This window comes from Neovison vison, chromosome 2, assembly GCF_020171115.1.
Source record: "Neovison vison isolate M4711 chromosome 2, ASM_NN_V1, whole genome shotgun sequence".
In the NCBI taxonomy this organism is placed as follows: domain Eukaryota; kingdom Metazoa; phylum Chordata; class Mammalia; order Carnivora; family Mustelidae; genus Neogale; species Neogale vison.
In genome coordinates, this window is record NC_058092.1 from 21,523,343 (window position 1) to 21,549,637 (window position 26,295).

General features: G+C 41.7%; 1 protein-coding gene across 1 annotated transcript in view; it reads left to right on the forward strand.

Moving 5' to 3' along the window:
- Positions 1-8,355, forward strand: part of YTHDF2 (YTH N6-methyladenosine RNA binding protein 2) — a 28,324-nt gene extending 19,969 nt beyond the window's left edge. The window contains exon 5 of the mRNA XM_044237601.1: positions 7,508-8,355. Within this exon, the coding sequence (XP_044093536.1) occupies positions 7,508-7,531 (24 nt within the window). The 3' untranslated portion in view covers positions 7,532-8,355. The remainder of the gene's footprint in view (positions 1-7,507) is intronic.
- Positions 8,356-26,295: the final 17,940 nt, after the last annotated feature.

Consider the following 26,295-nt stretch of genomic DNA (forward strand, 5'->3'; position numbering starts at 1 on the left):
AAGATTTTATTTCTTAAAGAACAGTGAGCGGGGTGGGGAGAGGCAGTGGGAGAGGGCAAAGGGGACCCCTGTTGAGCAAGGAGCCAGACAGGGTTTTTGATCTCAGGACCCTGAGATCATGGCCTGAGCTGAAGTCAGACACTTAACTGACTGAGCCATCCAGGCACCCTGAAGATATATATATTTAAAGATGTATTTATTTTAGAGAGGGAGGTTTAGGGAGGGGTAGAGGGAGAGCGTGAGAGGGTCTTAAGCAGACTCTGTGCTGAGTGGAGGACCCCATGTGGGGCTCAGTCCCATGACCCTGAGGCCATGACTGGAGCCAAAATCAGGAGTCGGACGCCCAACCAACTGAGCCACGCAGGTGTCCCAAGTACAACATAGTGATTTCACTGGGCGAGTTAGTATGTTATATTCTGCTCACCACAGATATAGCTACCAACTCTTGCCATGTAAGGCTATGTCATAATACAGTACCATTGACTATATTTCCCTTGCTGTATGTTTTATCCTCTTACTCATTCCATACCTTGAAGACTATGGCCCACTCTCCTTCACCCATTTGCCTATCCCTCCCACCTCCCCTCTGGCAACCATCAGTTTTTCTCTGTATTTGTGGGTCTGTTTCTGCTTTGTTTATTCATATGTTTTGTTTTTTAGATTTCGCTCTATGAAGGTGATTTTAGTATAATCACATTTTATCATGTTAGTCTATCCACATTCTCTTATGTTCAGCCAGGGACACTGAAATTTCTGTTCCTTTCTCTCAAGGCCCCTGGGGACGTAGGAAAATTTAGTTGAGGGGTATAGAAGTAAATTTAATTTTAGGGGTAAATATCAGTTTTTAAGGTCAGTAAATTATAGCCGGCAAATAAATATGTCTCAGCTGTATTTAAGGGTTTCTTAAAAGTGGAGAGAGTAGGATGGTAGTAGAAATAGGGGATATTAAGCTTAGAGGAAAAAAATAAATCTGCAGAAAGATAAATATGTATTACAGGAAGAGGTTTCAAATGTGCAGATTTTAGGTAACATTGCCACCTTGTGGTTTTTGGGATATTTCCTAGAGATGAAGTTTTGTATTTTATAATCATAGATACAAACTGGGTAAGGACTCAGGTGGAAAGGATGATTAGTATGGGTATTACCTCTAGTTTTTTAAGTGGCAGACCAGATACTGAAGGCTAGAAACTTCTTCCCTTGGTTTACATTTTCTTAATATCCTCATTTATTTATTTTTTAAAATTTTATTTATTTATTTGACAGAGAGACAGCAAGAGAGGGAACACAAGCAGGAGGAGTGAGAGGGAGAAGCAGGCTTCCCGAAGAGCCGGGAGCCTGATGGCTTCCTGGGATGACCCTGGGATCATAAACCCGAGCCAAAGGCAGACACTTAATGACTGAGCTACCTAGGCACCTCTCTTAATGTCTTTAAATTTATCTTTGTTTCTTAAGATTGTTTCTTTAGACTCATTATTGTTCTTGTTGAGATTTTGGATTGATTTGAAGATTAGGATGAATGTGTCCTAATGGGAAATTTGGGGGTGGGGTGTGAATTCAGTAAGATCTTGTCTGTGATTTTCCTCTATTCTTTATTACCAGTACAAGATCCTTAGCTCTAGGAATGCATGCATCTTCCCTTCTAGCATTTGGTTGTTTTCTGGTTAACTGGGACTTTGTAGTTAATTTGTGTTTGTTCTTGAGGATCTTATGTTTACCTTATTGCAGACAGCAAATCCATGGCGGGAGCTTAACCTTGACTGACCACTTAAGCCTGTTCTTACCACACATCTCACTGTAACTATCTGGCCTGTGGCTCTAGATTTTATTTTATTTTATTTATTTTATATTACATTATGTTATGTTATTTTATTTTAATTTGACAGAGGGAGTGAGAGAGCACAAGCAGGGGGAGAAAAAGGGGTAGAAGCAGACTCTCTGCCGAGCAGGGAGACGGATGCAGAGTTCAATCCCAGGACTCTGGAATCATGACCTGAGCTGAAGGCAGATGCCTAAGCATCTGAGCCACTCAGGTGTCCCATGGAAGCGCTATTTAAAAAAAGGGATGGGCTGTCATTGGCTGGTTCCACATGACAGCACCATGGGAAAAAAAAAAAAACAAAACTTGACATACCACTTGCTCTGTTATGATGAGTCAGTAGCATCTTCGTGTATAAAAGCTAGAGTGTTCAGTAAGACATAAATAAATGTATGTTTTGCTCCTGGCAATTCTGTCTGGGACTTGTACCCATTAGAAATCTGATTTTGCTTTTATGTGCTCTTCTCTCTTCCCTTTATTATATATCCATCATCATTCTCCTGGTTCCCCCACCTCCTTACTTTTTATTTATTAAATATATTTTTTTAAGATTTTATTTATTTGATAGATCACAAGTAGACAGGGAGGCAGGCAGAGAAGGGGGGAAGCAGGCTCCCTGCCGAGCAGAGAGCCTGATGCCGGGCTTGATCCTAGGACCCCCGGGATCATGACCCGAGCAGAAGGCAGAGGCTTTAACCCCCTGAGCCACCCAGGCGCCCCTTATTTATTAAATCTTACTAGGGTAGACTAGTTGCTTAGGCATATCAACAAATACAGCTGATCTACAGGTGAAGCCCTTTGGCCAAAAATTGTCAGAGCATTTAATGGAATTGTTCTCAGCGGTTATAGAAGTAGTCACAAAAGTGAAAGCAAGCTGCTGTAAGAGAAGTTTTTAATAGAACATTAAAACTTAAAAGGTTTTAATGTCCCAAAGTGTCTAAAAATAATGGTCCTTGTGTTACAACATTCTCTTTGTCATCTTTTCTCATTCTAAAAGACTTGTAAAAAAAAAACTGCTGGGTAACTTTTTAAGAAAATATATACTTTTTTCTTTTTTTTTTTTAAGATTTTATTTCTTTATTTGGGGCGCCTGGGTGGCTCAGTGGGTTAAAGCCTCTGCCTTCGGCTCAGGTCATGATCCCGGGGTCCTGGCATCAAGCCCCGCATCTGGCTCTCCACTTCTCGGGGAGCCTGCTTCCTCTCTCTGTGCCTTCCTCTCTTTCTGCCTACTTTTGATCTCTGTCTGTCAAATAAATAAATAAAATCTTTAAAAAAATAAGATTTTATTTATTTATTTGACAGAGAGACACTGAGAGGGAACAGGAGCAGGGGGAGTGGGAGAGGGAGAAGCAGACTCCCTGCTTAGCAGGGAGCCGGATGCAGGGCTCAGTCCCAGCACCCTGGGATCATGACCTGAGCTGAAAGCAGATGCCCAACGACTGAGCCACCCAGGCGGCCCTTTTTAAAATATACTTAATATTTTTGTGGGGCTTGAACTCACAACCCAGAGATCAAGAGTTGCACACACTACCAACCTAGCTAGCCAGGAGCCTCTGTTTTCTTCTTTGCTAAAATACTCTGTATTTGGGGTTCCTGGGTGGCTCAGTTAAGCATCTGCCTTCGGCTTAGGTCATGATCTCAGGGTCTTGGGTTTGAGCCCTGCGTTGAGCTCCCTGCTCAGTGGGGAGCCTGCTTTTCCCTCTCCCCTCTGCTTTTTTGCTCTCTCAAATAAATACATACAGATCTCTTAAAAAAAAAAAAGTGCTCTGTGTTTAAGGACTTTTAGTGTAAGTCTGAGGAAATAAACTAATTTCATTATTTTATTTATTTATTTAGAGTGGGAGAAGGGGTAGAGGGGAGAGAATCTTCAGATTCTCTGCTAAGCATGGACTGGATCGCATAACTCTTTAGTTCAAGACCTGAGCCAAAATCAAGAGCCACTTAACTGAACCACTCAGGTGCCCCAGAAATAAACTCATTTCAAAGTTTTATGATTTGTTGCACAGAAGTTTTAGTGTAGCTAGTATTTGCAGAAGAATGAAATGAAAACTGTAATTTTCTCCCTATTTTTATTAACTTTATTTTGAAATAGTTTCAAACTTAAGAGAAATTTCAAGAATAGTTCACAGAATGCCTGTATACTTTCCATCCAGATTTGTCACTGTACTGTTTTGCCACATTTATTACTTTATTTTTCTTTTTGGAGATGGGTGATTTTCTGACCATTTGGAAGTAGGTTTCAGATAGGTCCTTTTCTCTTCAGTATTTTGCTGTTAATCTCTAAAAATAAGAACATGCACTATAACCACAATGTGGTTAATCAGTGTCAGGAAATTTAACATTGAAATACAGAACTGTTATCTACAAATCTTATTTGTATTTTACCAGGTCTTAATGTCCTTGATAGCCATTTTTTAATGATCCAGGTTCCAGTCTAGGATCTTGTAGTTTTCATGTCTTTTTGGTCTCTTTTAATCTGCAGTATTTTCATATGCATACCACACCCCACCCACCCAGGTGCTTTGTTTATGACATTGCCTTTCTGAAGAGTATATGCTGTTTATTTTTGTAGAATGCACCTCAGTTTTTCTAAGGTTTCCTCATTATGTACATTCTGATTGTGTTTCTCTGGCAGGAATACTACAGAAGGGACTTTGTGTCCTCAGTGCCTCACATTAGGAGGCTGCTTATGTCATTATTGGGAATGTTACTTTGATCACTTAAAGTGTTCACTGCGTTTTCCGTTGTAAAGCTATTTTGCTTTCCTACTTAAAAAACTAAAATCCGGTGTTTTTTTTTTAAAAATTGGTGCCAAATCTATTTTACTTTTCAAGATAGTATGGAAATGCTTAAATATCTTTATACTGAGAAGATGGATGTTATCTTTATTATTTGTAATCATATAAGCTTTTTTTTGTGTACACATCAAAACTATTTGGAAATAGAACAGAAGTTAATCAAACTTGCTTTATTGTATCAGTGTGATGTTTTCTTGATGTTGATCAGGAGATTAAGACAGCTAATGCCATTTATTTGTATGTAATTTACATTATTTATTTATTTATTATTATTATTTTTAAAGATTTTATTTATTTATTTGACAGGCAGAGATTACAAGTAGGCTGAGAGGCAGGCAGAGAGAGAGGAGGAAGCAGGCTCCCTGCTGAGCAGAGAGCCCTATGCGGGGCTCGATCCTAGGACTCTGAGATCATGACCTGAGCCGAAGGCAGAGGCTTTAACCCACTGAGCCACCCAGGCACCCCTGTAATTTAGGTAATTTAAAGTAAACCTGTGAGGCGCATGGCTGGCTCAGTTGGAAGAGCACGCAATGACACTAGATCTCCTGCTTGTGAGTTCGAACCCCATGTTGGGTGTAGAGACTACTTAAATAAATGAAACTTACTTTTTTTTTTTTTTTTAAGATTTTATTTATTTATTTGACAGAGAGAGATCACAAGTAGGCAGAGAGACAGGCAGAAGCAGGCTCCCTGCCGAGCAGAAAGCCTGATGCGGGGCTTGGTCCCAGGACCCTGAGATCACGACCTGAGTCGAAGGCAGAGGCCTAACCCACTGAGCCACCCAGGCGCCCCAGATAAATGAAACTTTAAAAGAAAAAAGAAAAGAAAAAAAAATAACCAGAATTTTATTTAAAAGTCAGTTGTAGCATGCTAACTCCTGTAGCTTGTGAGTGAGGTTAGTTGAAAACATCATCTTTATTATTTAAGAGCTTTTTGATTGAGTTGGGACTAATTTTACATAAAACAAGACAGTGCAATTTAATTTTTAATTGTGGATGCAAGTTTAAAAAAAAAGCTGTGTGGGTTAAAGAAGTTTCAAAGAAGGTGTATACCTTGAGGTACAGAAGGCCACATGTTCCTGGTTTAAAGAGTAATAAAAGCATGGGAATGAGATTGAATCAAGAAACACTGAAGAGGGCTCCTGGGTGGCTCAGTGGATTAAGTTGCCTTCGGCTCAGGTCATGATCTCGGGGTCCTGGGATCGAGTCCCGCATTGGGCTCTCTGCTCAGCGGGGAGCCTGCTTCCTTCTCTCTCTCTCTCTCGTCTGCTTGTGATCTCTCTCTCTAATAAATAAGTAAAAATCTTTCAAAAAAAAGGAAACACTGAAGAGTCCAGAGTGCTGGTCCCTCTCCCTCCCACTCTGCTCCTTCTCCCACTCACGAGTGTGTCTTTGTTTTCTCTCAAATAAATAAAATCTTTAAAAGAAAGGATAACTGCTCTTTCTGAATACGTTTTTATATTTCTGGATTAATTTAGCCATAGGGGTAGTCAATTCGTCACAAAGTTTCACTTTGTTGACTTTTACATAAGCATTTGTAATAACATGGTATTGAGAAAGAGCCTATATATGGCCCTAGGTTTGAATCCTGATTCTTTTTTTTTTTTTTTTTTTTAAGATTTAAAAAATTTATTTGACAGATCACAAGTAGGTAGAGAGGCAGGCAGAGAGATAGGGGAAGCAGGCTCCCCGCTGAGCAGAGAGCCCAACAACTTGGGGCTTGATCCCAGGACCCTGAGATCATGACCCAAGCCGAAGGCAGAGGCATAACCCACTGAGCCACCCAGGCACCCCTGAATCCTGATTCTTATTAGTAATACTGGTCAAGGAAATTTTTTGAGCTTTAGTTTTCTTAGGAATAATACAGTCTGTGCAGCGTGGTTATGAAGATCTAATTATGTGCAGTGTCTGGAACATGGAAACCCATAAGTGGTACTTGCTCTTCTTTTTAGTAGGAATCATATTTTACCATGGATAAATACTCAAGCAGATTGATGAATCAAGTCTAAGTTCAGGCCCGTGTGCTCCTAACCACTTAATGTTTTTGCTTTTATTTATTTATTTGACAGGGAGCACAAGCAGGGGGAACAGGTAAGGGAGAAACAGTTTCCCTGCCTAGCAGGGAGCTTGATGTGGGGCTGGATCCCAGGACCCTAAGATCATGGCCTGAGCCAAAGGCAGAGGCTTTAACCAACTGAGCTACCCAGGCTTTTGCTCTGTGAGATGTGTTTCCTCACTTTACAAAAAAGGGAAATATGAGGCCTATGAGTATGCCTAAGGCCTTAGGACTAGTATAGGATGACCCTAGTGCTATTAGAGTAGTTGTTTTTTTTTAAGATTTTATTTACTTATTTGACAGAGCACAAAGCAGGGGGAGAGGCTGAGGGAGAGGGAGAAGGAGGCTCCCTACAGAGCAGGGGAAGAAGCCCCATATGGGACTCAATCCCAGGACTCTGGGATCATGACCTGAGCTGAAGGCAGTAGCTTAACCAGCTGAGCCACCCAGATGCCCGTTAGAGTTTTTTTTAGGATACTTTATATGCTGCTTCCCTTCTTTAGGCTTTTGATGAATGGTTTGAGTTACTTCCATTAGGCCCGTATTTGGGAGGATTGACGAGTGTTAGCCTAAACCAACTGTAATTGGAAAACAGATCTGTTTAAGTCATGCAAGAAATTTTAAAGTCAAGGAAAAACAATTTCGTGTTAATTGAGATGATTGTTTACTACTTTGGTTTAAAATATAGGAAGTAAAAGTTTTTATTTGTGAGGTATATTCTATTCAGCACAAATAACTAAATTTTTATTGAGTTATTTATAAAGTTTTAATTCTTAAGCATGTTCAGATAAGTTTTAACTAACCATTTCAATTTTTTTTTGTTTTTTAATCTCTGTAGGAACGTCAAGGTCGTGGCAAATAAAAAGGCAGTTCTGCACAGACTGCAGCAACGGTTGCATCTGCATATCCTAAGAGGAAAAAAATGACCTTCAAGAGAATTAGGACTTTTTTCTTAATTTCATTGACTTCAGAGACGATTGCAGACTTGCAGTTTAAGTATTGGAATTTCACAAAAGACATAGGACTTAACTGGAAAATGAAAAAAAAAAGAAAAAGAAAAAACTAAACAAAAAATCCCTCTAGGTAGTTTAGGTGAAAAATGTCCCTTTTATTTTGGCTTTGGTTGTGATTTCAGAGCATAATGCTTTGTTTTTTTGTCTTTTTACTATGTTTTTCGGATTTTAAAGTCCGTAAGTGCATACAGTTTTCTCTAATTTTTAAACCCTTTCCTCTCCCCATTTTGACATTTGCACTTGGAGAACACTTGAGTTTCGAAGATTTTGGGCCTCCACCCCAGAAAGTGGGAATTTGGTTTTTCCCTTCCGAACTGGAAGAACATTTTATGAAGAATTTTTGTCTTGGAGAGTTTAACAGTGTTACCCAAGGTTGTGTCTTTAAGGCTGGTTCATTTTCTCTGACCCTTTGTTACTCAAAGTAAAGTACTAGGAGTCCTAAGAAACTTTCTGTTCTTGTACATTATACTGATTAAGTCAGGATTAATTTGATTTCAAAGCTAAGAACAGTGGTAAAAACTTGTTTACAGAAATGCATTTTGGAAGAGAAAAATATTGTAAAACGTGTAGTGAATGTTTCTTCAGTTTATTGTTCAGCCAATGAGGAAAGGGCATTGCCTTTCTTTTTACCATTAATCACTTCTCAATAAACGTGAGATCCTGTTGAGCATCACTTCTAGTGCTATTTATTAGTATGATTTGAGTCTTCTGTGTTTTATGAAAGATTTGGAGCATAAGGAGTTATATGAGGTGAGATGACAACTGGTTTTAGAAAGTTTGCTGAAATGAGATAGTTTAGGCTTGCTTTTGTATCTAGGGCTGGACAGCCATGACCTCTGTAAAGAAAAAGATGGGAAAACATAATGCTTCCCAGAGAAGGTTGAGCTACTGTTAAATCATTCAGCAGATACTTGATTATGAGTGCTTATTAGGTGCCAGGCACTGTGCTAACCCTTTAGAAACCTGGCCGCATAGTGCATAATTTTATTTGCAAAGTAGGTAGAGCCCAATATCAAGGATGTAAGTGTTTAATTTGAAATGCCGCTTATTTAGAGAGTATTCCATGTGGGTGCAGATCTAAGAATAAATTCCAGTGGGGGTTGGGTCTTTGTGAACCATATAACTATAACGGTATTTGATTTACCCTTTTTTATTTCTCAAGGTTTGGGGCTTCTCTGCCTTAAAGATTTTTAGCCCGTGGGGTTCCTGGCTGCCTTAGTCCATAGAGCATGGGACTCTTCCTTTTTTTTTTTTTTTTAAAGTTTGGGGAGGAGAGTGATGGGGAGAGGGAAAGAGAGACTCTTAAGCAGGCTCCACACCCAGCGCATAACCGACTGGGCTCAGTCTCAGCCCTGTGATTATGACCTGAACCAAAATCACGAGTCCAGTCCCAACTGACTGAGCCACCCAGGTTCCCCAAGCCTGGGACTCTGGGTCTCAAGGTTGTGAGTTTGAACCCCATGTTGGGTGTAGAGATTACTTAAAGATTTTTAGTTCTTAAGTTGTCCCAAATTTGTGAAGTTGGTCAAATAAGTGAAAACTTTATAAGAAAGGGTTTTGAAAGTGGGTTTTAATGATGTTTTGTCCTCAAATGACTATTCATTTGGCCAGTCTATGTAGCCCAGGCTACTGAATCAAATAATGTTGATTTGTAATTAACATTGTAGTCGTCCCTTTGAGTTGAGAACTTTTCTCTGCCTGAGGCATAGTACAATATACCTAGATACGCCTCTCTTTGCCAAGCTCTTTTTGAAATACTTTCCCCTGCAAATTGGGAGTCCTTTGCTTCATCAGTTTGAAGATGCTCAAGTTCTGAATTAGAAATGTGACATTCACCGTTTTTAGTATTAGTGGAATTTCTGTGATTTGTAGAGAATTCCCATGAGCTTAGTTGTCCAGTATTTCACCTTCAAAAGGGAAAACATAGGGCGCCTGGGTGGCTCAGTGGCTTAAGCCGCTGCCTTCGGCTCAGGTCATGATCTCAGGGTCCTGGGATCGAGTCCCGCATCGGGCTCTCTGCTCAGCGGGGAGCCTGCTTCCTCCTCTCTCTCTCTGCCTGCCTCTCTGCCTACTTGTGATCTCTCTCTGTCAAATAAATAAATAAATCTTTTAAAAAAAAAAAAAAGGGAAAACATACTGAGATAAGCCAATTCAAAAGCAATTTTTCCAAGACCTTTCCACGTGTATTCAAGTTGGATATGAGATTATTCAAGATGCTTTTTTTGCTATTTGAAATGTTAGTTTAAGCCAGTGCTTCCCACAAACAGAAAATACTGGTATGGCTTTGGGGGCAGATTGAAAGGAATTTGGAGCCCCTAACAAGGCTGTTCACCTAGCTCTTCTGAGTGTCGGGGTCAGGATGTTGGAGTTCTGTGTTATTTTTTAAAGGTTTTATTTATTTGATAGAGAAAGGAGGGAGAAAACAAGCGGGGGTGGGGGTGACAGGCAGAGGGCGATGGAAAGACAGGCTCCCCACTGAGCAAAGAGTCTGAGGTTGGTGGGGTGAGGGTGGCTCCATCCCACGACCCTGGGATCATGACCTGAACCTAAGGCAGTGGCTTAACTGACTTGAGCCATCCAGGCACCCCATGATTTTTATGTTAAAAATATACACACACAGGCATTTTTGTAGTATAAAAAATTAGATTATGTTCTAAGAGTTTGGTTCAAAATTTGGTTTGGTAAAGATCTCCTAATGCAGCTAAAACTAGTTTCATTTGCCATTGACTGCTTTGCCAGTAGTTGACTTGATTATTTGCCCTCCATACTTCTGTTGTTTCTGAATGTAAGACTTTGGATAGCCATGTTTGTGTACTTTTTTCCTTTGTTGAGGGGAAACTGAACACTCTAACCACATAACATCAATGTCAATTCAAAGCATTCTAAAACTTTAAGATGAACAAAATGTATAAATCTTAAATTCACTCCATTTAATTTTAATCACAGTTGATTGGTTATTTTCCCCTAACATGTTTCTTCCTTTCCTTTTCCTTTTCCTTTTCCTTTTCATGTTCCATTTTTTAAAAACTTAGGTTGGAATAATTACTTTGCTTTCCTCAAATGTCAACATTTTATATAACCATAGTATGATTATCAAAAACACTAAATATTGGGGCGCCTGGGTGGCTCAGTGGGTTAAAGCCTCTGCCTTCAGCTCAGGTCATGATCTTGGGTTCTGGGATCGAGCCCCACATCAGGCTCTGCTCAGCGGGGAGCTTGCTTCCTCCTCTCTCTGCCTGCCTCTCTGCCTACTTGCGATCTCTCTCTCTGTCAAATAAATAAATAAAATCTTTATTTAAAAAACCCCACTAAATATTGATACAGTACCATTAATCTATGGATCGTGCCAGTTGTTCCAGGAATATCCTTTTTTCTCTGGTTCTGCCTGCAGTCCTGGATCCCATATTGCATTTAGTTGTCTTTAGGCCTCTAGCCTGTGAGTTCTTCAGTCTTCATTTTTTATGATTAACACTTTGGGAGAGTATTGGCCAAGTATTTTATAGAATGCCCCTTGAATTTTATTTGCCTCCTATTTTCTCACTATTAGATTGAGATTATTTTTCGGTAAGAATACCACAAGAGTTCAGGGCCCTTCTCAGTGCATTGTATAAGGATACATGATGTCCATATGTCTTAAGTACTGGTGATGTGGACTTTGGTCACGTGGTGTTAAGGTAGTGTCTGCCAGATTTCTCCATTGTATAGTTACTTTGCTGATTTTCCCTTTGTAAATAATAAGTAACTCGTGGAGGGGTATACTTTCACACTCAATCTTTGGTTCATTAATTTCGACATCTGGATTGTTACTGCCTAAGACAAATATTACTATGACATTTGCCAAATGTTTATTTGCTAGGTCTATTCCATATTTATGCTAATTAGAATCCTGTAAGGAGGAGTTGTGACTTCTCCCCCATTTTTTCTAACATTTGTGTCAGTGTGGACTCCGGGATATTTAATTCCATGGGTCAGTGCTATTAATTTTTTTATTTTTTTGTTGCTCAAATTGTCCCAGCTCTGCCAATTGGGAGCTCCTTATGTTGGCTCTTGTGTTTTTTTGACATGTCTTCAATGTTTTTTTGGAGCCCTTCCTTAATTTCTGGTACAATATACCTAAATAGATGTTCCCACCTTGTCTTGTATTTTCTCTGCCCCAGCCCCTTTTTTCCAAGTAATAAAGGTTCCTTTTATTGGAGAATATTTAGAAACCATCCCTTGATTTTTTTTAAAAGCAATTCTTTGTTTTTAAATATTTTATTTCTTTACTTGAGAGAGAGTAAGCACAAGCAGGGGAAGCAGTGGGCAGAGGGAGAGGGAGAACCACGCTCCCCACTGAGCAGAGAGCCTGAGGTGGGGCTTGATATCAGGACCCTGGGATCATGACCTGAACTGAAGGCAGACGCTTGACTGAGCCATCGAGGTGCCCCTAAAAGCAATTCGTTAAATTGCACAAGATTATTAAAGTTAAATTTCTCTTACTGATGTAGGTGGAGAATGATTTAGTCTAACACCTAACCATTGATTTCTTCTACTCTTGTCGCAAAGCACTATACATGAATCTTCTGGAGTTATGGAGAGGCCCAGTGAATGGGTTGGTTTGTGCCTTTCCATAATTTCTTCTTTTTTAGTCTTACAGAGATCCAAAATGTTAGAAGATCTGGTTTTCACCCCAGCTAAACTACTTTTGGGGTTCAGAGGTTTTTCTACCTGCAAGAAGATAAATGGTTATAAACGGAAGTTTTTAGTTTTTCATTAGAGTTAATATGGCACTTGGATATTGTTGATTATTTTGACTTTTATTTGTAAAATGATTTACAGGCAGCCCTGATTTACGGTGGTTGGGCTTAAAATTTTTCAACTTTATGCTGGTGCATTCAGTAGAAACTGAACTTTGAATTTTGATCTTTTCCCAGGCTAGCAATGCCTGAAGATACTTTCTCATAATGCTTGGGCAGGGCTATGGCGACTGCCAGCCCCATCACCTGATCAGAAGGGTAAACAACAGATACACTTACAACCATTTAGTGCCCACACAACCATTTCGTTTTTCACTTTCAGTAAGGCATTCAATAAATTGTATGAGGTATCCATCACAAAATAATAGGCTTTATGTTGGATGATTTTGTCCAATCGTAGGCTAATGTAAGTGTTCTGAGCACATTTAAGATAGGCAAGGCAAGATGGTGGTGGTTGGTAGGTTTTGTGTACACACACACACACACGCACACGCACACACACATTTTTAAGTTACCTCCACACCCAAGGTGGGGCTTAAACTCAATCCCAAGAGTTGCATGCTACACAGCCTGAGCCAGCCAGATGCCCCAGGTTATGTGTATTAAATGCATTTCCAACTTAAGGATATTTTAAACTTAACAATGTATTTATCAGGACCCAACTCCATCTTACCTTTTTTTTTTTTTTTTTTTTTAATTTTATTTATTTGAGAGAGCACGAGCAGGAAGGAGGGGAAGAAGCTGACTCCCTTCTGAGGGGGGAGCCTGGTGGGCTCCATCCCAAGATTCTGGGATCATGACCTGAGCCAAAGGCAGACACTCAACTGACTGAGCCACCCAGGCATCCCATGCACCCAAACCCATCTTAAATCGAAGATGTCTATTTGAAATGTGGTTTGTATCATGAGTGTAGGACCCTTGAGTAATAGTGTCGGTAGGATTTTTTTTTTTTTTTAACAACTTGATTGTTTATCCCTCCCCTCCCCCAGCCCCCACTCTGGAAGTAATGCCACATACAACAGTGTGCCTTTTTTTTTTTTTTAAGATTTTATTAATTTATTTGACAGACTGAGATCACAAGTAGGCAGAGAGGCAGGCATAGAGAGGGGAGGAAGCAGGCTTCCTGCGTGCGGAGCAGAGAGCCGGATATGGGACTTGATCCCAGAACTCTGAGATCATGACCTGAGCCAAAGGCAGAGGCTTTAACCCACTGAGCCACCCAGGCGCCCCAACACTGTGCCTTATTCTTACCTCTGAGAAGTCTTTCTTTAGAACTGTAATATTTAAAACTGCTGGGCTTTTGCATGTGGATGCCAGACTGTGGTTGTGGGGTAGGATATCCACAGCGAGATTAAGTGGATCGGAGAAGGTTTCACAAACCTGCATGGCTCTGCTCCCAGTGTCCCGGACTGGCTCTGCTGCTGGGCCTGGCAGGGGGCGCTGAGGACCAGACTTCATGGCCCTGGGGAGGCCAACCTAGGCCCTGATAGCCTGATTCTCATATTCCGGTGACCTGGCTTGCTTTAGCCCCCTGCAGCTGCTCTGCATAACCTCGTTTTTTTTTTTTTTTTTTAAAGATTATTTATTTATTTATTTGACAGAGAGAGAGAGATCACAAGTAGACAGAGAGGCAGGCAGAGAGAGAGATAGAGGGAAGCAGGCTCCCTGCTGAGCAGAAAGCCCGATGCGGGACTCGATCCCAGGACCCTGAGATCATGACCTGAGCCGAAGGCAGCAGCCTAACCCACTGAGCCACCCAGGTGCCCCCATAACCTCGTTTTTGTACGCTCTTCCCCTTGCCCTGATGGAAGAGCTATTTTACTGCCAGAAACTGGGTTTAAGATGGTGTCTGTCCCCCTGAGCTAAATCCCTTCCTTTCACAGATGAGCTAGGTATCTGAAGGACGGGGAAATGGTATTTCATGCTACCCTGCTAACAGCACAAAGATGACCTTAGTGTCACATGGTTTATTGTTTCCTTTTACCTTTTAAAATAATGCTGAAATGTATGGCTGGCTAGCTGAAGGTTGGAAAGCTGTTACTCTGGACCCACCTGCTGGCCGTAAGCGCTGTTCCCCTGATCAAAAAAGGAAAAAAGCTAAAAATTGCTCTCCCCCCAAAATTTGCCCTTTAAGGAAAGCTCCTTGAAGAAACTATCAATTTTGCTGCTTTGTCCAGTTTTTTGCCCGAGTGTATTCTGTTTTTTCCATCTATTCAGCCTGTTTTTTTGTGAACCCCTCTGGGATGCTATTGTTGGGCATTGGGAAGGGGAAATGAGTAAGATTCTTGTCCTCACAGGATCCAGTTTAAGGATTACGCTGTAGTATTGTTTGGAGTTGTGGGAGATACAGGATTCTCCAAGAAGAGAAGAGCGGCATCTACCCAGAAGATTGCCCTTTCTGTATTGGATTTTTCCTGGTTTCCTTTTTCTTACTTGGTGGAAACCACAGGAGCCCCTTTCCTCTTCATCTTGCTTTACAGTGGCAGCTCTCACTCCTAGCTAGGCATTCTGCTCCAACATTAGTGCTCTGGGATATTTGGCAAGTCAGCGAATTGCTCTGCACACATTTCCTCATTGGAAAGAGGAAGTTGTTGATACATGATTTTTTTTTTCTCCCAATTTATTTATTTTCAGAAAAACAGTATTCATTATTTTTTCACCACACCCAGTGCTCCATGCAAGCTGTGCCCTCTATAATACCCACCACCTGGTACCCCAACCTCCCACCCTCCCGCCACTTCAAACCCCTCAGACTGTTTTTCAAAGTCCATAGTCTCTCATGGTTCACCTCCCCTTCCAATTTACCCAAATTCCCTACTACTCTCTAACGCCCCTTGTCCTCCATGCTATTGGTTATGCTCCACAAATGAGTGAAACCATATGATAATTGACTCTCTCTGCTTGACTGATTTCACTCAGCATAATCTCTTCCAGTCCCGTCCATGTTGCTACAAAAGTTGGATATTCGTCCTTTCTGATGGAGGCATAATACTCCATAGTGTATATGGACCACATCTTCCTTATCCATTCATCCGTTGAAGGGCATCTTGGTTCTTTCCATAGTTTGGCGACTGTGGCCATTGCTGCTATAAACATTGGGGTACAGATGGCCCTTCTTTTCACGACATCTGTATCTTTGGGGTAAATACCCAGGAGTGCAATTGCAGGGTCGTAGGGAAGCTCTATTTTTAATTTCTTGAGGAATCTCCACACTGTTCTCCAAAGAGGCTGCACCGACTTGCATTCCCACCAACAGTGTAAGAGGGTTCCCCTTTCTCCACATCCTCTCCAACACATGTTGTTTCCTGTTTTGTTAATTTTGGCCATTCTAACTGGTGTAAGGTGATATCTCAATGTGGTTTTAATTTGAATCTCCCTGAGGGCTAATGATGATGAGCATTTTTTCATGTGTCTGATAGCCATTTGTATGTCTTGATTGGAGAAGTGTCTGTTCATATCTTCTGCCCATTTTTTGATGTGTTTGTCTGTTTCGTGTGGGTTGAGTTTGAGGAGTTCATTATAGATCCTGGATATCAACCTTTTGTCTGTACTGTCATTTGCAAATATCTTCTCCCATTCCGTGGGTTGCCTCTTTGTTTTTTTGACTGTTTCCTTTGCTGTGCAGAAGCTTTTGATTTTGATGAAGTCCCAGAAGTTTATTTTTGCTTTTGTTTCCTTTGCCTTTGGAGACGTATCTTGAAAGAAGTTGCTGTGGCTGATATCAAAGAGATTACTGCCTATGTTCTCCTCTAGGATTCTGATAGATTCCTGTCTCACGTTGAGGTCTTTTATCCATTTTGAGTTGATCCTTGTGTACGGTGTAAGAGAATGGTCGAGTTTCATTCTTCTACATATAGCTGTCCAGTTTTCCCAGCACCATTTATTGAAGAGACTCTCTTTTTTCCACTGTATATTTTTTCCTGTTTTGTCGAAGATTAATTGACCATAGAGTTGAGGGTCCATATCAGGGCTCTCTACTCTGTTCCACTGGTCTATGTGTCTGTTTTTATGCCAGTACCATGCTGTCTTGGTGATCACAGCTTTGTAATAAAGCTTGAAATCAGGCAAGGTGATGCCGCCAGCTTTATTTTTGTTTTTCAACATTTCCTTAGCGATTCGGGGTCTCTTCTGATTCCATACAAATTTTAGGATTATTTGCTCCAGCTCTTTGAAGAATGCCGGTGGAATTTTGATCGGAATGGCATTAAAAGTATAGATTGCTCTAGGCAGTATAGACATTTTAACAATGTTTATTCTTCCGATCCAAGAGCACGGAATGGTCTTCCATCTTTTTGTGTCTTCTTCAATTTCTTTCATGAGTGTTCTATAGTTCCTCAAGTATAGATCCTTTACCTCTTTAGTTAGGTTTATTCCCAGGTATCTTATGGTTCTTGGTGCTATAGTAAATGGAATCGATTCTCTAATTTCCCTTTCTGTATTTTCATTGTTAGTGTATAAGAAAGCCACTGATTTCTGCACATTGACTTTGTATCCTGCCACGCTGCTGAATTGCTGTATGAGTTCTAGTAGTTTGGGGGTGGAGTCTTTTGGGTTTTCCATATAAAGAATCATGTCATCTGCGAAGAGAGAGAGTTTGACTTCTTCATTACCAATTTGGATACCTTTTATTTCTCTCTGTTGTCTGATTGCTGTTGCTAGGACTTCTAATACTATGTTGAATAAGAGTGGTGAAAGTGGGCATCCTTGTCTTGTTCCTGATCTCAATGGGAAGGCTGCAAGCTTTTTCCCATTGAGGATGATATTTGCTGTGGGTCTTTCATAGATAGATTTGATGAGGTTCAGGAATGTTCCCTCTATCCCTATACTTTGAAGCGTTTTAATCAGGAACGGATGTTGGATTTTGTCAAATGCTTTTTCTGCATCAATTGAGAGGACCATGTGGTTCTTCTCTCTTCTCATATTAATTTGTTGTATCACATTGATTGATTTACGAATGTTGAACCATCCTTGTAGCCCAGGGATGAATCCCACCTGATCATGGTGGATAATCTTTTTAATGTGTTGTTGGATCCTGTTGGCTAGGATCTTGTTGAGAATCTTAGCATCCATATTCATCAATGATATTGGTCTGAAATTCTCCTTTTTGGTAGGGTCCTTGCCTGGTTTGGGGATCAGGGTAATGCTGGCTTCATAGAAAGAGTCTGGAAGTTTTCCTTCTGCTTCAATTTTTTGAAACAGCTTCAGGAGAATAGGTGTTATTTCTTCTTGGAAGGTTTGGTAGAATTCCCCAGGGAATCCGTCAGGTCCTGGGCTCTTGTTTTTTGGGAGATTTTTGATCACTGCTTCAATCTCGTTATTAGATATCGGTCTATTCAGGTTGTCGATTTCTTCCTGGTTCAATTTTGGTAGTTTATATTTTTCCAGGAATGCATCCATTTCATCTAGGTTGCTAAGCTTATTGGCATATAACTGTTCATAATAACTTCTGATGATTGTTTCTACTTCCTTGGTGTTAGTTGTGATCTCTCCCTTTTCATTCATAATTTTATGAATTTGGGATTTCTCTCTTTTCTTTTGGATTAGTGTAGCCAGTGGCTTATCGATCTTATTGATTCTTTCAAAAAACCAGCTTCTAGTTTCATTGATACGTTCTACTGTATCTCTGGTTTCTCCCTCATTGATCTCAGCTCTAATCTTGATGATTTCCCTTCTTATGTGTGGAGTTGGTTTGATTTGTTGTTGATCCTCCAGTTCTTTAAGGTGTAGAGACAGCTGGTGTGTTCTGGATTTTTCAATTTTTTTGAGCAAGGCTTGGATGGCTATATATTTTCCCCTTAGGACCGCCTTTGCTGTATCCCATAGGTTTTGGACCGAAGTGTCTTCATTCTCATTGGTTTCCATGAATTGTTTCAGTTCTTCTTTGATCTCCTGGTTGATCCAAGCATTCTTGAGCAAGGTGGTCTTTAGCTTCCAGGTGTTTGAGTTCCTTCGGAACTTTTCGTTGTGATTGAGCTCCAGTTTCAAAGCATTGTGATCTGAGAATATGCAGGGAATAATCTCAGTCTTTTGGTATCGGCTGAGTCCTGATTTGTGACCCAGTATGTGGTCTATTCTGGAGAAGGTTCCGTGTGCACTTGAGAAGAATGAGTATTCTGCTGTTTTAGGGTGGAATGTTCTGTATATATCTATGAGGTCCATCTGGTCCAATGTGTCATTCAATGCTCTTGTTTCTTTATTGATTTTCTGCTTCGATGATCTGTCTAATTCTGAAAGAGGCGTGTTAAGATCACCTACGATTAGTGTATTCATATCAATATGACTCTTTATCTTGATTAACAGTTTTCTTAAGTAATTGGCTGCTCCCATATTGGGAGCATAGATATTTACAATTGTTAGATCATCTTGGTGGATAGTCCCTTTAAGGATTATGTAGTGTCCTTCTGTATCTCTGAGTACAGTCTTTAGTTTGAAGTCTAATTTATCTGATATGAGAATCGCTACCCCAGCCTTCTTTTGAGTCCCATTGGCATGAAAGATGCTTCTCCACCCCTTCACTTTCAGTCTGCATGTATCTTTAGGTTCAAAATGGGTCTCTTGTAGACAGCATATGGATGGGTCCTGTCGTTTTATCCAATCTGCAACCCTGTGCCGTTTTATGGGTGCATTTAGGCCATTCACATTGAGAGTGATTATTGATAGATACGTTTTTATTGACATCGAGTTACCTTTGAAGTCTTTCTTTCTGTAGACTGTCTCTATATTTCTGTTCAATGCTATTCTTTGGATTTTTCCTCTTTTATAGCACCCCCCTTAATATTTCCTGCAGTATCGGCTTGGTGGTTGCATAGTCTTTTAAGCCTTGCCGGTCTTGGAAACTCTTTATCTCTCCATCCATTTTGAATGTCAGTCTTGCTGGATAAAGTGTTCTTGGCTGCATGTTCTTCTCATTTAGTGCCCTGAATATATCTTGCCAGCCTCTTCTGGCTTGCCAGGTCTCTGTGGACAGGTCTGACGTTATTCTGATGGGCTTCCCTCTGTAAGTAAGGAGCCTCTTTGCCCTGGCAGCTTTCAAGAGATTATACCTACAATTATAATTTCTCAATTTGACTATCAGGTGTCGTGATGTTTTTTTGGAGTGTATAATCTTGGGTGGAGACCGTTCAGCCTCTAGTACATGAACGCTGGTTTCATTCACGAGATTCGGAAAGTTTTCATGAAGGACTTGTTCCACGACATCTTCTAGACTTCTTTCTTTCTCCTCACCTTCAGGAATTCCAATAATTCTGACGTTGGAACGCTTCATGGCATCACTTATTTCCCTAATTCTGCTTTCATGGTTTCTAAGCTGTTTGTTCCAGTCTTCCTCCTGATCCTTTCTCTCTATCTGTTTGTCCTCCAGATCACTAATTCTATCTTCTGTCTCAGTTACCCTAGCTTTGAGAGAGTTTAGATTGGATTGGAACTCATTGAGAGCATTGTGGACCTCCTCCCTGGTAACTTTAAGCTCCGCCCTAACATTGTGAACATCCTGTCTGGTCGCTTTCAGTTCGGCCCTAATCAATTCTGTTTGGTCATCCATGGCTTTCTCCAACCTAGCTATTGCCTGGATAATTGTTAGCCTGAATTCTCTTTCCAACATATTGTCTATGTTGATAGCCGTTAGCTCTATTGCAGAAGGTCCATCCTCTGTATTTTTCTTCTGTTGGGCATTCCTCCTCCGAGTCATTTTGGTGGGAGAAGACTGAACAGATGTAGCTGGATGTATCAACTCTGGTGCAGTCAAGGTGCACCCTGGAACACTTCCTGCTCCCTGGCGTCTTCTGCCCCTGTAGAGATCCAGACGTGTATAATTCTGATCTCAGGCTGATTTCATGGGTGATCAGAGTTCTTTGGTAGGTAATAAGCTCACTTTGGGGTACCAGCTGAAAAGACGCCTCTTCCTAGTACCCCGCCATCTTGTCCCCCACTAACTCAAGTTGATACATGATTTTTGCAGGGATTTAAATTCATTTTAAGTAGTAGTGCTTTTCTGATGAAAGAAACAAACCAAACCAAAAGAAAAAAAAAAGAAACAAAAGAAACCAGATAGTTACATATATAGCATAAAAAGGGGTATATGTTGGTGTAGTAGTTTGCTGTTTACCCTTCTAAACTTCTAAAAACAATTTGCTTTATGACACAAAGACTCAATATGTATGTAGAATGTGTATATCCTTAAATATATATATTCCCTGTAATTTTAAATTATTTTACAAAAAATGGAATAATATCAAATCATCTGCAGTGTCCTACTTTAACCCCTGCCCATCACATTTCCATGGATTTTCTATTTTGGTCTGCTAAAGAAGGACACAGGTCTTCTATGCCAATTCAATTTGAATGGCTTCTAGCATCCTGGAATGAGCAGCACCCCAAGGGCCTACATCTCTGTCATCAAAAGCAACTTAGGGGGTGTCTGGGTGGCTCTGTGGGTTAAAGCCTCTGCCTTCAGCCCAGGTCATGATCCCAGGGTCCTGGGATCGAGCCCTGCATCAGGCTCTCTGCTTAGCCGGGGGCCTGCTTCCTTCCTTCCTTCTCTGCCTGCCTCTCTGACTACTTGTGATCTCTCTCTGTCAGATAAATAAATAAAATCTTAAAAACTAAAACAAACAAACAACAACAACAAAAACAACTTGGCAGAAGCCTGTTCTAAACTTGTTCTTCTAGAATCCAGACTTTTCCAGATTTCTTCTACCCTAAAGCCTTTCAACCTGAAGAGTTAGGTATTCCATTTTTAGATGACGGCATTCTAAATCAAAGAAAGTATAGGGCATGATCTGGTCAGGTGGGTGAAGAGGAAGCTGCCCAGGGCTGGATAAGGGGGATAGTGTGGAGAGGGCTGGCACTTGCGGGGACAGCAGAAAGTGAAAAGCTCCTTCAGTGGGACTCCAGTTCTGGTGGAGAGACAAATTCGTCATGTATTGATGAGTGCTCCAGAGAACAGAACACAAGATCAGCGTCTGAGGCTGGAAGAGCACACAGCGGAAGTCCAGAGAAGCGAGGAGGAAAAACAGGTCGGGTAAGATTTTGAGAAGAAAGCAACCACTTTGGACGAAAGTGTATCCACTTTTCATTTTACCTCACCTTGCCTCATGTCTCTCCTATCCATGCTTGGCCACAACCCCCCTCCACCTTGTCGTCACCATCAACTCCCTGCCCCTTTCTCTCATTTCATCCATTTTAACTGACAAACCACAATCCGGGTTACATACAACTCTTTACTACCTACCTGCTCCTGTGCCATTTAGAGTGGTTGGGGAGAAACATAGGGTCCTATTTTAAATTCACGATCATCAGTCTCAGGAGGGGAATCACCAACGTTTTTCCCGCTATTCACTTTCCCACTCGTGAGATTAATCATCTCATACCTTCTTCTCCCTTTCCTGAAACCTCCAGCACCTCAGATCCCACATTTACTCTCAGTTAAGATTTTACTTCCCAGGGTGCCTGGGTGACTCCGTCATTAAACGTCTGCCTTCAGCTTGGGTCATGATCCCAGGGTCCTTGGATAGAGCCCCACATCGGGCTCCTTGCTCAGAAGCAGGCTTTCTCCCTCTCCCACTCTCCCTGCTTGTGTTCCCTCTCTCACTGTCTCGGTCTCTGTCAAATAAATAAAATCTTAAAAAAAAAAAAAAGACTCCCTACTTGACTGAGGAAGTTGAAGCAATCAGAATGAAAACATCACAGACTCCCTTCACTGTATCTACTCACACATTGTAGATCAGTGTTTCCTGAAGCCTGGTCTGTGGGCCAGCAGCATCAGCACCACTGGGAGCTTGTCAGATTGGGCCCCACCTCAGACCTACTGAATCACAAGTTCAGGGGGTGGCGCCCAGTATGCTGTGCTTTAATCCGTGCTCCCGATGATTCTGATGAACCTTCTAGTTCATACATGCTTCTGCCCTAGAAAATCCCTTTAGCCCTGGGCCAGAACTTCCATCTCTCACCAACCCAACAACATGGCTCCATCCAATCTCCCCTCTTCCATATGCCAACCTCACTTCTTTCTATTAGATCATTCCTGTCAGAATACAAACATGCTGTTGTTTCTCCTCTTTCTTCCATCAGTTACCACCCCTTTCTCTATTCTTTGCAGCAAAACCCCAAAGAGGAAGCTGTTACCCACTGGCTCCACTTCTTCTTCCATTCTCTCTAATCCCCTCCAGTCAGGCTTTCATCCTCTTCATCCCAGTGAACTGGTCTCATCAAGGTCATGAATGACCCCACGTTGTTAATTTTCAGTCCTCATGACCTATAAACAGCATGTGGCATTGTTTCCTCCTTGACACACTTTCTTCACTTGGATTCTAGCACAGCGGACCTCCTTTGATTTTCCTCCTGTTTCCCTGGTGTTCCAACTTAGTCTCCTTGACTGGTTCCTTTTCTGCTTTTTGTCCTCTCCATACCAGAGTGACCCAGTGCCTGACCCTCTGCACTCACTAGATTTCACCCAGTCCTGTGGCCCTGAACACCATGCATCAGTTCAAACGTGTCTCCTGAACTCTGGTATATTCGACTGCCAGCTCAGCCTCTCCACGGGATATCTCACCAGCAATTCAAACCCAACACTTCCAAACCCAAACCCCTTCCTTCCTCATCTGTCCTATCTCCTTTAGTAACAAATTCATCTCTTCCGTTTCTCAGACCAAATCCTGGGAGTAATGTTTGACTCCCTTTCTCACATCCTGTATCATGTTTGTCAGCAAGTCTTATTGGTTGACCACTTCTTGTCACATCTACGGGCCAAGTCTCTGTCCTCTCCCGCCTTGATTGCCACCATCTTGAAGCGGGTCTCACTTCCACTTTTGCTTCCCACAGTCTGTCCTCCACATGGCAGCACAGAGCTCCTGTGGACGTGCATGTCAAATCATCTCACTTCTCAGTTTACACCCTCTCATGGCTCCCATCTCACTCGGAGTAAAGGCCAGAGCCTTCTGTGGCTCACAAAGCCTATGCCATCTGACCTCCACTCCCACATTCATCTCCACCGTTCTCCAGGCTTGCATCTGTACTCTTCTCTGTTCCACTCACCTTGGCCTCCCCGAGACCCTTAAAACATGCCAGGTTCCTGTCAGAGGGACTTCACCCAGCTGTGTCTTCCACCTGGAACACCTTTCCTCATACATCTGCAAGGCCCACTCGCTCCTTCACCTCCTTCAGGTTTCTCAGCAGGGTTGTCTTATTGGCGAGGTCTCTCCTGACTACCCTGTTTACATTCGCTGTCCCTGTCCCCACACTGCCTGTCTCCCTTGCTCTAGGCTTGCAGTAGGCAGCAGTGGGCCTGAAATGATATGCCAGATCTGTCTCTTACCATTCTGGGGTGGAGAGTCAAGAAAGCTAATAGAAAGAGAGAAAGAAAGAAGGAAAGAAAGAAAGGGAGAGAGAAAGAAAGAAAGAAAGAAAGAAAGAAAAAAAGAAAAGAGAAGAAAGAAAGAGAAGAAAAAGAATGAAACAGAAAGAAAGAAAGAAAGAAAGGAAGAAAGAAGAAAAGAAGAAAAGAAGGAAGAGAAGAAAGGAAAAAAAGGCAAGCTAATAAAAAATTGTCAAGCAGTTTTTTTTTTTTTAAGATTTTATTTATTTATTTATTTGACAGAGCTCACAAGTAGGCAGAGAGGCAGGTTGGGGGGGGCAGGCTCCCCGCCGAGCAGAGAGCCCGATGCGGGGCTCGATCCCAGGACCCTGAGATCATGACCTGAGCCGAAGGCAGAAGCTCAACCCACTGAACCACCCAGGTGCCCCTCATCAAGCAGTTTTAAAAACCAAATGTGCCACTACTTTCTGGTTAACAGAAATTTAAAGATAAAATTTCTATCCTTAAATTTTAAAATTATCCCCTAACATATCCCTAAATTTCTATCCAACTCCTGCTTTCCTAGAGTGATAGGAGCACTGACCTGGGAGCCAGAAACCTTAGATTCTCAGCCTGGACCTGTCACTAAGGAGCTCTGTGACCTGTGGCCAGCCAGGCATTAGGCTTGGTCAGCTTGGAAAAGGAGGGAGCTGGGCACAGTGACTTAGGAGGTCCGCCCACCCATGTCCAATCCCCTCTCTCCAGGCTGTTGCTCTCCCCCGCTCACTCTTGCCCTCGAATCCCTCCCTTTCACATAGCTGCCTAAGTGAAGTGTTTTTACAAATATAAATGCCCATTTCTTTCTTGGGCCCTCCACTGGTTTCCTGTTGCACTTGGAATCCCTCCCCCACCCCATGCTCCTTACCCTGGTCCCCTCCTCCCTGGTTCTGTGCTTCCTCTAGCTCAGCTGGTTGTGGCCACAGTGGTTTCCAGCCACTCCACTAACTGAGCTCACTGCTGCCTTGACAATCCTCTGTTTTGTGTGCACGTTCCTCCACCTCCCTCATGGTCCCCTGGTGGATTCCTTCTTATCTTTAAGACTCAGCATCAATGTCCTTTCCTAAGTGCGAACTTCCTTTCCTGACTATCTTCTCTAAAGTCAGATCTCCCTTGTTACTTTAAAATTCAGCTCACTACTTATTTTCTGTTTGCATCTTAACATTTATCACAATGTAATGTTATTTTCAGTCATGCAATACTCACAGTGGGATCCCATACCACGGTAAAAGAGATGGAAAAAAAATCTGTGTATTGATATAGAATGATGTTTTAAGATAAATTGTTAAGTGAAAAAAACCGAAGGCATAGTACAGAATGTGTCAAAAACCGCCATTTGTATAATACAGGTGGGGAGAGAATATATTTGCTTGTATATACATTTGTTATCTCTGGATGGGTGCAGAAGGAGCTTATAGCATTGCTTGCCTCTGTGGAGGGGACTAGGTGGCTAGAGGAGGAGTGGGAGGCTTTTCTTGTGCATCTTTTTGTATTTTGAGTCACACTAAGGACTACCTATTAAAACTGAGTGTTTTTTTTTTAAACTGAGTATTTAAAAGTTGTGCACTCACTCTGTTTCCTATCTCCTTGAGGAGAGTAAAAACATCATGAGAGTGTATACCATGATCTTTCGTGTTCCTTCTCATGTTCTCAGCACTTAAAACCATGTCTGGCACTTACTAGTACTCAGTAAATATTTACAGATGAATGAATGAAAGAATGAAAGCCTCTCCCAGCTTTAACATTATGGTTCCAATTTTAGGGCCTTAAGAATATAAGACATGGATTCCAGGACCCAGCCATTCAGAGGCACTGAGAGAGACACTGGTTTGTTCTGTGGTGTGGTGTACTGTTTTTCTTCGTTGTGATCAATAAGCTTAAAAAAAAAAATGTGACTGGGACTGTGTGTGGAGCGTGGGATGTGGAGGACCTGCCTGGCACAGATGTACTCTTAAGTGAGAACCCAGGTAGCCAAGAGGGCAACATGCTGCTTAGATCATGCCCAGTCTTGGCCTCTGGGGTTGGCAGCCTTAGGAACAGTCAGAACAGACCCCTTCCTTCCTCCTCAAAACATTCAGGATCATAGCTCCCAGCACACTCCAGTTATGAGCCTGTTTTCTGCACTAGATTCTAAACTCCCTGAGCTCAGGAACTGACTTTGTCTTGCTCACCAGTATAGCCAGAGCGAAAGAATAAAAGTGGAATGAGAAGACTCCACGAACAAGGAGAGAAAGCCTGGATCAGGAGCTGTCCTACCTCCTGTAGCCAGCAGGTGGCACTAAGGGAACGTTTTTGAGTTGGCTCAGCCTGAGACTTCCTTTTCTTTCTTTCTTCCTTTCTTTTCCCTTTCTTTTTAAAAAATAATTTATTTGTCAGAGAGAGAGAGAGAGAGAGAGAGAACACAAGCAGGGGGAGCGGCAGGCAGAGGGAGAAGCAGGCTCTCCGTGGAGCAAGGAGCCCCATGCAGGAATCTAGATCCTGGGATCATGACCCCAGCCGAAGGCAGGTGCTTAATGGAGTGAGCCACTCA